Source organism: Grampus griseus (genome assembly GCF_964374135.1).
Source record: "Grampus griseus genome assembly, chromosome: X".
Lineage (NCBI taxonomy): Eukaryota > Metazoa > Chordata > Mammalia > Artiodactyla > Delphinidae > Grampus > Grampus griseus.
In genome coordinates, this window is record NC_138999.1 from 13,043,376 (window position 1) to 13,057,320 (window position 13,945).

The window sequence follows — 13,945 nt, forward strand, 5'->3', positions numbered from 1 at the left end:
TGTGTTTCTCTGACCGAGGGTGATCCTGGCCAAGGGAAGGTGTGCGGCAGGCCGGAGTGCCCTGAATTAATACTGCAGGACAATTCTCGACCAAAGAGGGATGGGAGTCGGTGGGTAGACACACCAGCCTCCTCGGCCCTTGGTGACAAGTTCTGGAATGTGCTCACCACAGTCTCTCAGGGGGTCCCCAGCTGGCCTGTGCTCCAGTTGCCCTGTGTGGTACCCTATATTGCCTTTCATCCCCTCCCTGTGCCACTTCCCCACTCCCTCCCTGTGCTTCCGGAGAGCCCCTCCCAAATAAACTACATGCACCTAAATCCTTGTCTCAGGGTCTGTTTGGGGGTGAATGACAATTTATATAGACAATTAATTACCCAGAGTCTACTATACCCTCTACGCTAGAGCATTGGTGATTTTTTTTTTCTGTCTTTGTGATTTTTTTCCCGATTCTCTGTGTATCTTCTATGCCACGCAGTAGAGTAAATGCAGGCTGCGTAACTATAATTTGAGATGGGATTTATAAACGTTCTTCAAATTTTTTGGCTCATAAATTGCTGAGGGCTTCCCTGGTGGTGCAGTGGTTGGGAGTCCGCCTGCCGGTGCGGGGGACGCGGGTTCGTGCCCCGATTCGGGAAGATCCCACATGCCGCGGAGCGGCTGGGCCCGTGAGCCATGGCCGCTGAGTCTGTGCGTCCGGAGCCTGTGCTCCGCGACCGGAGAGGCCGCGGCAGTGGGAGGCCCGCGTACCGCAGGAAAAGAAAAAATAAATAAATAAATAAATTGCTGAAAAATTCTAACAAGTTATAAATATATGTTCCTCTCTCCGTAACATTTTTGAGGAATGGCCTTCGAACAACTTGTGCCAGGATGTTTGCACACCTACTGAAATTTAACTGGGTTACTGCTTTCCTTTGTCGTTTTAAACATACCCTCTGGCAACTGTAATATTTCATCCTGTTTATACCCCTTCTGATGGGCTCCTTACGGGATTAGCAGTGAGCTTTGGAATTAGATCATCCTGTTGAAACCCAGTTTGGGCCCAAGGGTCAATAGTTGCTCAACTCTTTGTGCCAAAGCACCATCAGATGTCCAGCAGTTGCCTGTGTTTGTCTTCCCATTTTATACCTCAGCTTCTACATCCCTCAGAGCCCTACACTTCTGAAGCCTTCCCCATGTCATTGGCTCTTTCTCTAGCCTCCTTACAGCCTTTGGTTTTTAGTCCTTCCCTGATGCCTTTTTACCTCTGCTCCAGTGTCTCACTGAGATGGCCTCTTTAAGCCCTGAGAGTTCTGAATATATGAAAGAGTCCAGACCTCACTCTTGGCCTCAGGCCACAGAGAACTTCAGGGTGTATATATGGGGGTGAAAATGCAGGAGATTAGGTATAACAGACTCAAGGAGGAAGAATAAAAATTTTGTGTCTGTCTAGAAAGACACTACTTTCCCCATGGTTGCAGCAGGCAGGGAAGAGACACTCTGATCCTTTCTTTGGTTTTCTTCCTTAGTTCCAATACCAGTAAAGCGGAGCAGAATTTGCCCCAAAATGTGCCTCATTGGCATAAGGATAATTTTCGACTTTTTTTTTTTATTCTTTAAGAAAATAGCACAGGGACTTCCCTGGTGGCGCAATGGTTGAGAATCCGCCTGCCAATGCAGGGGACACGGGTTCGAGCCCTGGTCCGGGAAGATCCCACATGCCACGGAGCAACTAAGCCTGGGTGCCACAACTACTGAGCCTGCGCTCTAGAGCCCGCGAGCCACAACTACTGAGCCCACGTGCCACAGCTACTGAAGCCCATGCGCCTAGAGCCCATGCTCCGCTACAAGAGAAGCCACTGCAATGAGAAGCCCACGCACCGCAACAAAGAGTAGCCCCTGCTTGCCTCAACTAGAGAAAGCCTGCGTGCAGCAATGAAGACCCAACACAGCCAAAAATAAATAAATAAATAAATTTTTAAAAAGAAAATAGCACATATAGGAGAAGCTCTAAAAACTGAGTAGAAGTTACCCTGTTATAGGAAACATTTACATTTATAAGGGAAATCTCCATTTGTAAGGGTGTCTCCCTTTTGGTACCAGGAAAAAGAGGATGACTCTAAATCTCTAGAAACTTATCAATGTAGAAGGCGTGGACTGAAATCTGTAGAATGAGCTTGTACTTTACTGTTCTTTGCCTGGTAACCTCCTAGGACTGGCTCCCCCACCCACTTCTTTTTTTTTTTTTTTTTTTTTTGCGGTACGCGGGCCTCTCACTGCTGCGGCCTCTCCTGTTGCGGAGCACAGGCTCCGGACGCGCAGGCTCAGCGGCCATGGCTCACGGGCCCAGCCGCTCCGCGGCATACGGGATCCTCCCGGACCAGGGCACGAACCCGTGTTCCCCGCATCGGCAGGCGGACTCTCAACCACTGCGCCACCAGGGAAGCCCTCACCCACTTCTTTGGTCTTTAGCTGAAGATGGTATTTAAGGTGATGGCTCGGGTCTTTTCAGGAAGTTACTCAGTTTTCCTGGGTCTCTCCCATGTTGTCAAGGAGGTATACATGTTATTAAACTTCTGTTTGTTTTTCTTCTGTTAAGCTGCCTTTTATTGTATGGGGTCTTAGTCAAGAACCTAGAAGGGTAGAGGGAAAATGATTTTTCTTCCCCTACACTAGAAAGCCCAGGTTGCCTGGTCAACCACAGGACCATCATTATAGGAAGCAGTAGGGCCTGGTGGTAGAGGCTTAGGGAAGAGCCTGCATGGGCTCAAATCTTGTTTCCACTGCTTAGCACTGATGGCCGTGGAAAGTGTACTTTGCATCATTTCCCTCATCTGTAAAAGAGCAATAATACTAGTACCTGCCACATATTATTACTACTAGAACTGTTGTGAGGATAAAAAGCAACATTTTAAACAAAATTCATAGCTTAGTTACCTGATCCACAGGAAGTCTCCAGTAAGTTTTAGCCATTATCATTGTTGTTGTTTTTAACAGAATCAATCTAATTGAAACCCAGGTACAAAATTGTCCTTTTCCTCCACAATCTGTTACAAGAAAGAATCCCCACATGACACTTACAGAGTAAGCCTTTGAAGAAAGTAAATATTTAGAAGTCTAACTGCCTGCATCCATTGTACCCCAAATGTCTCTTCCATCTGCTGGATGGAGGAATAAACAAAAATACTTTGATTGGGAAACAGAGCCTTCCTTACATAATCAGAGGTAGAACTCTACATACAGGAAGGTCATCTCATTGACATGAATCCATACTAAAGAGCAAATGACTGATACACACTCCCTTCCTCAAAGCAGGGAGACAGTGGGCTCCTCCAGGGGGAGAACACAATGGAGGGGAAATTTTGATTCACAAAGGTGTAACTTCAGGATTTTACTCAGAGGTGGTCCTGCGTGGATCCACGATCTGTATCTGGATCTCTCTGAAGAAAATAAGAAAAAATATGAGTACACTTTGTAATGTGGGTCTTGATCCTCTGTCTTGGTCTGAGTTTTAAGCTCCCCTCTTCCGGAGACAAGAAGGTCTTCACTGCAGACCCTTAGAAAGCCCCCTGAAACCTTAGCTAAATTTTCTGGAAAGTGTGTTCTGGGACAATGGACCCCAAAGTGGAGTTCACTTCTACTTATTTTGATTTTTATTTAAAAATAAGGATGAATTAAAAGTTAATACTGTGTAGTATCCAAATTGAGGCTCAACCTGTCACTGAGTCCACGTCAGAGGGTCCCTTGTCACGTGCAGCTCAGGCAGCAGGAGTGGGGTTCCCGCCATGTACAAGTCTCAACAATGACCTTACTCTTCCCTGCACTTTCAGCTAATGGAGAGGCATTACAGACTGACATCTGCTTGTGCATAATCTAGTTTTAATTAACCTCCCTAAATGAACATTAGCTTAAAAATATTCCTGCCAAAACAAAACAGAGCAAAACAAAACCCCACAGATTGTAGATGATACTAAAATTGCAACTCCAAGAGAACAATATGAACATAGCAGAGAAGACACTTCCCTCATTCCTGGTAGAGTCGCTAATCAGATATGACACATTCAATCCCATTGAAATTATAATTATAATAAAGTTTTTCCCATGACAACAGCATTTACTGTAATAAAATATATACCACATTATTTTAAGATTATTATTTTACTACTTGCTCGTCTTTTAAAAATTCTATATTTTAGAGTAAGTTTTCTCCCCAACCTGTTTATGAACTCTTGTGTAATACCCACCCACATTCCACAATGAACATTTCCTAGATTTTGTTCTTACTCTCTTTGTAGCACATATATATGTAAAGTATATAATAATTACATGTCTCTCTAGTATATATATTTGTCTGTTTGTTTTGTTTTATTTTACTGAACTCTGGAAAGTAAGGTACAAACATCCTGACCTTTCACTTCTAAGTACGTTTGTGTATTTCCTAAGAACAAGGACACTCTTCTACATAACCCCAATGCTGCTATCATACCTAATGAAATTAACAATAATTCCTTAATACCAAGTAATGTGTAATCCATGATCAAATTTCCTCCATTGTCCCCAAAATGTCTTTTATAGCTTTTTTTGCCCCCTAAATCCAGGACCAAATCAAGGCATATGCATTGCATTTGGTTATTATATCTCTTTTTTTCTGGCTTTATTATGACATAATTGACACATAACATTGTATAAGTTTAAGGTGTATAACATAATAATTTGACATAGGACATATTGTGAAAAAGATTACTTGTTATATCTCTTTAATCTCCTTTAAGGTAGAATAGTAGCTCCCCTACATTCGTCTAAAACGATGATGTTGACTGTTTTGATGAATCCAAGCCAGTTATCTTGTAGAATGTGCCAGAAGTGGATTTGTCTGATTGTTTCTTCAAAGTAGATTCAGGTTAAAAATTGGAGACAAGAACACTGCATAGGCAATGTTATGTCCTTCCCATTGCATTGCACAGGAGGCACAGGATCGCAGATTGTCCTGCTATCGGTGATGCTAAGTTTGATCAGGGCCACCTTATGAATTTCCTGGGCCCTTTGCACTTTTACCTTCATGGGATCCTTTCGCCATAAAACATATAAAAAAGTATATTTTATAGTTGTATTGGCACAAAGATAAATATAATCCAAGGTGGATTATGTTTATTTTTTTCCTGATTTTAAAAGAAATTAAAACATTTTCCCGAGCCTCTAAAGTTATCATGGGCCCCAGACCCGTGCCTGCCTAATGGAGAAGTTCGCCCTGGGTTTGACCCCTTGATTAGAGAGGTGACCTCTGGACCTCCACAACATAAAGGTGCATTTTCCTTTTGTAATTAAATAGTAATCTGTGGGGAAACTCTTTGAGACTATGTGTATATCTTGTTCCCCGAAAACCTCTCCCTCAGTGGTTTTACTATTTTTGCTTGAATCAGTTATTACATTGAAGGTTGCAGGAATTATGTCCTGTTCAGGGATGAGAATACTGAGGTGCAAGGAGTCTGTGATTTGTCCAAGATCATAAAGCTAGTGGGTAGAATCAGCATTAGGAACTAGGTGTCTCTGCTCCCAAATTCACATTAGAGCCCCAAGGAAACTGGAGTATATTAAGAAGGAGTGAAAAAGAGCATTGGAGTTATTTGGCCCAGAGAGAAGAACAGAAAAGGATGACTATAATCTGTTACATGACTAAAGATAACAGTTGATGGGTACCAAGGACCAGCAAACTCTCCATTTGCAGTGTAATAGCTCAAAGGAGGTAAGACTCCATTGCTCTGGACCGCAGTCATTTTACAAACCAGCTAATAATTGCCTCACATCTCTTCAGAAAAGTTCTTGGCATTATTCTCAGGAGGAGATAAAGCCAATGTTTAATAGTCTTGTCAAATCTTATTAGGTATTAGGATTCTAATTTAAATGCTGACAATGTGTCAATTACCCTAGAGAACATTTAGTTCATTTCGTTTTCTCTTCACCTCAGGCCTCTCCAGGTAGCGTGCATCAGGATTGTAATCGAGGTTTTAAAATATTGTTGTTCAACAATTCCTGCAGACTTCGGTAGGTAATTGTGAACAAATAGGGGCTGAAATGCTGGATCCTTAAAACTAAACAAACTGCCCGTGTTTGAATAAAAGACATACCTTTCTGTGGGCAAAGGTTGCCAACCCTGGGTGTGGAAGCCAGCTACTTCTACTTGCCAAGAATCCCTTTGACACGTTAATCTTGCAGAGAGAATGTTTTGGACCTTTCCGGTGTTTGCATAAGAAAAATGAAGCACCGATGTTTTCAGAAGTGGGAAGCAATTGTCTTTGGCCCCATGTTGTCAGAGGAGTGAATTGGTCATTCTGTGGAAGAATGACTCTTACTAGGTGTGCGAAAGTGAATCTGCTGTCGCTTATTTATGAGAAGTTGAAAATAAAAGACACATCTGCAAGTCACATATTATTAATCTTAATTGATTAGCAAGTATTTGCTGAGCCTCTACTTTGAAATAAGTGGTAAGAGGAACAGGGGACCTGGAGCATTTTCAGTGATACAGAAAGAAGAGAAGAGGAGCAGATATAAGCTTCTGACCTCAGGAACTTACGAGAAAGTCAGGTAGAAAAGACATGCCCATGGAAAGCTAGCAAGCAATTCAAGGTAGTGCAGAGTAAGCGTAACACGAGAAGAGTAAAATTAGACAGGTTGGGAGAAGCAACGGAATTATCGAGGCCTAGATTGATCAGCAAAAGCTTCAAGATGATACTTATAAGCTGGAATTTGGAAGGACAGGCTTCAGATGAATGGAGACTCTGGAATCAGGCATGACGAAAGGGCGGAGGCAAGAAAGTGATGGCGAATTTAAGAATAGAACATAGACTAGTCTCTCGAAAGTTGACAGCTCTTTCTTTCAAAGGACCGGAAGTGGGGGATAATCTATGCGAAATGATCCTGGAAATAAAATCTGATGATGGCTTTAAATGACCACCATGTCTAATTGTTCTAAATAAGGCTCTTTTGTTGACAAAGAATGGTTGCCACTTAAACTAACTCAAGTGAAAAGGGAACGGGAGAATTGTAAGATTATAACAGAACACCTCTTGGACATTCAAAAGTAGTTTGTGGGCCAGGAACCAAGGACCCTCTGTACGACTTAGAGCCACATCATCTCAGCTTCTTCTGCTTTTATATCTGCCTCATTCTCTTTGTCTCACTCTACCTACTTTGCTTATTCATCTTGCACTGATCCCTTCCTCAGCATCATAATATTTTATTGCCATCATCTACGATTGACTAACTACATCCTCTCAATTTTTCAGTTTAAATGCTTGAGAGAAAGAGAGACTCTTTGGTAGTTGGCCAGGCAGTTTATTGGCTGGTTTCGATTATTATTGGCTGGTATCCATCCTAGTCCAACCAGTCATCACTCTTAAATGAGAACCGCCCAGTGGGGTCTCCCTTCATTGGGAGCTCCAGGCAGAGCAGCCCAAACCAGAAGATATAGACTGCTATGTTCCAAGCTCTACAGAACCATTAGACTTTCAGGGAACAGTTGGTATGTTCTGTACACATTTGGGAAATGGCTGGTCTATTTTTCTATCTCTAGGAAGGATTTTCCCAGAGCTTTCTTCTTAAAGAGCTGTACTATCCTGAAAAGAGCTGGTCCCAAATTGAATATTGACTTCACCACCTCTGAAACCATCTGAGCTTCAATTTGTTGCCTGTAGAGTGGGGATAATAGCACCTACCTGTTGGAGTTGTCTGGAACATAAATGAGATCATTTCAATGCTATTCTCTGCTTGGCACAAGGCAAGAGCTTAGTAAATGGGATTTCTGTAATTTCTTTGATATTTTGTGAATATTTCATAATAGAAAACTGTTGGCAATGCATTTTTACTTATTTTTTAATTGTAAAAATGATATATGAATATTTTAAAGCAAACCCTACACATTATATTATTTCACTGATAAATATTTTAGGGTGTGTTTTTGTTTTGGGGGGTTTTCTTGGGCTGCGTTGGGTCTTTGTTGCGGTGCGCGGGCTTCTCATCGCAGTAGCTTCTCTTGTTGTGGAGCACGGGCTCTAGAGCGCAGGCTCAGTAGTTGTGGCACATGGGCTTAGTTGCTCCGCAGCATGTGGGATCTTCCCGGACCAGAGCTCAAACCCGTGTCCCCTGCGTTGGCAGGCGGATTCTTAACCACTGCGCCACCAGGGAACTCCTAGGGTGTGTTTTTAATAAATAAAGATTTTTAAAAAGCACAGAACCACAATACCACTATTATACCTAATACATTAAAGATAATTCCTTGATATCACCAGTACTAAATCTACATTTGATTTTCTTCAATAGTCTCAAAAATATCTTTTTATGGTTGTTTGGTTTGGATTAAAATCCAAAAGGAGTCTACATATTGCACTGGTATCAGTCAGTCTATAAACCATTTTCTCTGCTCTTCTATGCCATATATTTGTTGAAAAAATGGGGTCATTATTCCTGTAGAATTTTCCAGTTCAGGATTTGACTGACTGCATCATCTAGCAGGTTCTTCTATCCCCACATTCCTTGAAAACTGGTACATAGATCTAGAGGCTTATTTAGATTTAGATTCAAATTATTTCTCTGGCAAAACTATAAAAGAAATATTTTATACTATCTTTTATGTTTTAAAAGTTGTGAATTTGAAATAGTAGCTCAATAGTTCCCACGGCATTTTGCACTTAGGAATACAAGACTCCCAAGAGAGAAGGAGGTAAGCCATTCGCTCTGGTTTCTGCTTCATGCCTGAGGGAATCACCTTCCCTTGGAGAGTTAATGGTACTTGTGACTGCTATCTGCCAGAAAATGTACATGGAAGTCATAACTACCAGTTTATCTCTAATGGATTTATCAGAGATATCTTTAGTCATATACATCTCTGGCTGAGGATATTCACATATCTTTCATTAAAAATATCAATTCCGGGCTTCCCTGGTGGCGCAGTGGTTGAGAGTCCACCTGCCGATGCAGGGTACACGGGATCGTGCCCGGGTCCGGGAAGATCCCACATGCCGCGGAGCGGCTGGGCCCGTGAGCCATGGCTGCTGAGCCTGTGCGTCCGGAGCCTGTGCTCCGCAACGGGAGAGGCCGCAACAGTGAGAGGCCCGCGTACCGCAAAAAAAAAAAAAAAAAATCCATTCCTTGACTACATTCTAAACTAGGAATTAAAATGTTTGAAATGACTAGTGACTAGAGAAAGCACCACAGGACAGTAGAACCTCCTTTGAAATTTTTTTTTTTAATAAGTGTTTTTTTTGTTTTGTTTTTTTCGCCATGCCGTGTGGCATGTGGGATCTTAGTTCCCAGACCAGGGATTGAACCCGCCCCCCTCCCCTGCATTGGAAGCGCGGAGTCTTAATCACTGGACCGCCAGGGAAGTCCCTGTAATTGTTTTAAATGCACTAATACAAATTATGGACGGAAAAGCAAACCCGGGTACACAGAAGCAGGACTACAGTGTTGTTCTGGAGTGTTGGGGATATCTGATAAATACTCACCTTTTTTCCCCTACCTGAAGTGGGAACAGAGAACTAGATATAGAAATAAGACAGATGACAATAAAAATAATTACTTCTATATCTCATAAAGCTGTTTGGAGAATGTGACCTAGGTGCCCAGCAATAATGAACTTGCAGACACTCTGATCTTCTAAATTACATATGCCACTCCCCTTGTCAGGGACACTTAGATAAGCACAGGCCTCTCTAAGCCCAGTGCACATGCTGGGTTCTTTTTCCCAAACTCACCACTCAAAACTCACTCCCCCTTCCCTGGAGGGTCGCAGAAAGTGAGCGAGAAGTCAGAGTGCAGCCAAGAGTGGTAACTCAATGGAGGTTTGATCAACATGGAAATAAGTGGAAATAACTGTTCCTTTCTCACTGAAGTCCACTATATAAAAGAGCATCACAGGCAGAACCCAGTGTCAGCGCAGCGTTTTCAACAATGAACACCCTCACATTTAGGTGGTCCCAACGCATATCACCTTCTACACTATAGCAGCTCATGTGCAGTAGAACAAATGTTTGTGCCGTGTGTGCAAATCGCAGTGCTGGCAGATACCAAGATAGAAAAAGACCCAGTCTTTGCCCCCCAAAGGCTCATCCTCTAGTGGGTTCTCAACAGGTGGACCCAAAATAAGTGTGTGGCCCACTGTGCTAGTCGTTGTGTGGGGAGTTGTAGCAGGCATGGAGATGCTCTGCTCAGACCTCCCTTGAAGGAAAGACTTGCTGTTCAGCTCTCAGCTCCTTCTGGGTCCACTTCACGTTTCAAGCTATGGTCATGCTCTTCTTGGGCAGCTCCTGCCTAGTGACAGAACCAGGTAGCAACTGAGGTCACCTTCTTTTTGGGTGGCCCCAGCCAGTGACCAAGCCAGGTGGTGATACAAGGGCTTGGCCATTTCTACCAAGACAGGACCCCTTCGTTGGGCAATCTTTGCTCCTGAGCTTCCCATTGGGCTGGTGTAGGGCGACCAGCTGTCACCGTCACTGGGACTGAGAAGTTTCCCAGGGCATAGGACTTTCAGTGCTAAAACTGGGAAATGTCCAGGCAAACTAGGATGGTTGGTCACCTTGGCTGGTGTAGACCTTGTCAGATCTGCATCAGGGTCTGACAGCTCCCTCTGCGCAGTCCTGCCTCCTTCCCTTTCCCCACAGGTGTTCATCAACAATAAACTCTGTGTCCTCCTGACTACATCTCAATGTCTCATTCCCAGAGCACTCGACCCACGACAGGGGCACAGGTAGCACAGAAACCAGGAAGGACCTAAATATTGCAAGAGAAGATGAGGCTGAAAGAGAGTGGGGGGGGGGGGGCGGGGAGATTCATTTGTTAATTACAGGAATGCTTCTGTGTGTGACTTTTTCAGCGGACTATTTGTTCTGCGACCTTTGAAAAAGAAAAGAGGCTTATGTAAATACTCAGTGACAAAAGGTTTCCTAAACTGCATTTGAATACTCAAAATGAAGGCTTTGCCAAAAAAAAAAAAAAAAAAAGCCAACCTTCTTGTTCCAGCATCCTTTGTTAAACACGCGTTGTTATTCATTTCTGTGATTTAAGAAGAAAAATAAATGGAGCTTCAGCTTTTCTGAGAAGTATTCTTAAAATCAAGAAAGAATGTGGGCAGAATATTACTGCAGGGGGAAGGGAGCAGCACCCTTCAGGGCCAGGACTAGGATGAAGTGAGCCAGGTACTTGGGGTGCAGCATTTAAGGAGGTGCTCGCTGTCAGTTCAGAGTCAGCGCTTGCATGAACCTGACAGTCAACGCCTCCTTAAGTATTGCACCTCAGGGGCCTCACTGGCCTCACCCTAGTCCCGGCCCAGGCACCCATAATAGTAATAGATAACTTCCCTCTTCCCTGCCCCAGGTACAAAGCCATCGTCCGGCCAATGGATATCCAGGCCTCTCACGCCCTGATGAAGATCTGCCTCAAAGCCGCACTGATCTGGATCATCTCCATGTTTCTGGCCATCCCAGAGGCTGTATTTTCTGACCTACATCCCTTCCACGAGGAAAGCACCAACCAGACCTTCATTAGCTGTGCCCCGTACCCACACTCTAATGAGCTGCACCCCAGAATCCACTCCATGGCTTCCTTCCTGGTCTTCTACATCATCCCGCTGTCGATCATCTCTGTTTACTACTACTTCATCGCCAAAAATTTGATCCAGAGTGCTTACAATCTACCCGTGGAAGGGAATATACACGTCAAGAAGCAGGTAGGTGCTTAGAAGTGATTCATTTCCTCCTTGGGGATTTGATTCCTTGCGTTTCTTTAGGACTCCACTGACAAGTTCAGTATCTGGGTGGTCACGTTGCCTGATTCTGCAGTAGAAGTGGTGAGTGATCTGTGGCCAGATGGTAAACAGGAACTCCTAGCTTCAGAAGACTTGGCATGCAGGTGTTCTTTAAGAATCTGGTTCTCTCATTAAAGAAACCTAGGCAAGCGAGGTGTGGAGAACCTGAAAGCTTTGGAGTATGGGTTTCTTTTTGAGAAAAATCTGTTGTTGTTTTTTAAAAAATAAAATGTTGAGGCTCCTAGGGATGTGAGTTCTTTAAGCTCCAATCACATTGTTTGGGTGGGAAGACAGTTACCACATGTGATAAAGCAGAAAGGGCAGGAAAACGAGGCTGGTTGAAGAAAAAGCAGTAGTTTGATTAAGATGGGTTCACATTGATTTGAGTTCAAATCCAGGCTTCCTAACTTACTTACCCTTTCTGAGAGTCAGTTTTTTATCCATGATGAGGGTAATAACCCATATATTGTAAGGCTGTTGGAGGATCACAAGAGAGACACATGTACCCCCAGATGGCCCAGAGTGCAGGATGCCCTCCTTATGTGTTAGGCTCCCTTCTCCAATCCCCCTGTCACCCCCGTAATTTCATCCTGTGGTATAAATGGTAGAAACCAGGGGCTCTGGCTTTGTCGTCTTCATCAGTTTTTGTCTTCTAGTCCAAATGTAGATCGTGTAGTATTTATGATGGAAAAGCAGAAAGACTCCCTCCATTTCAAACGTGTAGCTGACTCAGTTGGAGGCTTCACCCTCTAAAATTCTTTTTTTCCCTCATCAATTATGGGGGGAAAATGGCAGTTCTCAGTGAAACTGTCTCCCTGCTTGAAAGACCTCTCAATGGTGAACATCCATTGTACCCCAGATTCTTTAAAGAGAACAATGTTTCCCCTTGCCGTAGCAGAGGGAGTTGGGAAAAAAAGGAGATGCTCAGCCCGCTTTTCTCTGAGACCCTTCCTGTGTTATATAGGCCAGAAAAAACTTGAGAGTAAAAAAAATAATCATAGGCAGTTATCTTGGTTTGGCGAATGAGGAAGAACAAAGCTGGCTGCTTTTTCAGGCCTCAGAGGGAAGAAGAAATTATTAACTGTGGAGCCGAGAAAGACATGAAGTCATATGGCTGATAACTGCACCAATGCCCTCCTGAGGACAGAGGGGCACTTACTAGAATTTCATCGTGCAGTCCACTCAAGCATGTAATCAACTTTGTTTAAAGAGCTCAGAGGCACATTGGAACTATTGAACTTGTTTTCTGTGGCCTTGTGAGCCCGTCCATTTCCCTAATTCATTTTCCCCATCTTTTGCTCTGCCCACATCTTTGCCTCTGTGTCACTCTGTCCTCAGATCGAATCCCGGAAGCGCCTGGCCAAGACAGTGCTGGTGTTTGTGGGTCTCTTTGCCTTCTGCTGGCTCCCCAACCATGTCATCTACCTGTACCGCTCCTACCACTACTCCGAGGTGGACACCTCCGTGCTCCACTTCGTCACCAGCATCTGCGCCCGCCTCCTGGCCTTCACCAACTCCTGCGTGAACCCCTTTGCCCTCTACCTGCTGAGCAAGAGTTTCAGGAAACAGTTCAACACCCAGCTCCTCTGTTGCCGGCCCAGCCTGATGACCCGGTCTCACAGCTCCGGCAGAAGCACCACCTGCATGACCTCCTTCAAGAGCACCACACCCTCCGCGGCCGCCTTCAGCCTCATCAACGGAAACATCTGTCACGAGGGGTACGTCTAGACTGACCCTTGACCCTGCCCCCTAGGGACTCCTGGCTTTGCCTTATGGCTGGTAAGGAACCCTCGCCTCTGTTGTTGTCTCTGTACCCTCCAAAGACCCTTTGGCAGGCTCATGAGCGATGTGGGCGGGTTGGGGGGAGGCCCAAATGGGTCACCATTATGTTGGAAAGGCCCATCAAGGCGTGTGTTTTCCATTTCAACTTGTGAATGCTGCTTCTGACGCAGAGCAAACTTTCCCTTTTTTAGAAAAGGGAACAAATAGGAAATCATTATTTTAAGCATTAAACCCTGACATACAGATGTGCTCAACTAAGTCATAGAAACTATACGAACAACCAGATTTATATAGCAGAGAAATTGTACACTGAGTGTCCACTTTGTGAGAGACTTCACCTTGTCATTTCTTTAAGCACCAGTCAGTGCTTTAAGAATACGATTTGAGTCA

The 13,945-nt window shown here is 44.0% G+C and overlaps 1 protein-coding gene across 1 annotated transcript in view; it reads left to right on the forward strand.

Moving 5' to 3' along the window:
- Positions 1–13,501, forward strand: part of GRPR (gastrin releasing peptide receptor) — a gene marked incomplete at both ends in the record, with an annotated part of 31,204 nt that extends 17,703 nt beyond the window's left edge. The window contains 2 exons of the mRNA XM_082681861.1: positions 11,344–11,695; positions 13,112–13,501. Of these exons, the coding sequence (XP_082537987.1) occupies positions 11,344–11,695; positions 13,112–13,501 (742 nt within the window). The remainder of the gene's footprint in view (positions 1–11,343; positions 11,696–13,111) is intronic.
- Between the last annotated feature and the right edge of the window lie 444 nt (positions 13,502–13,945).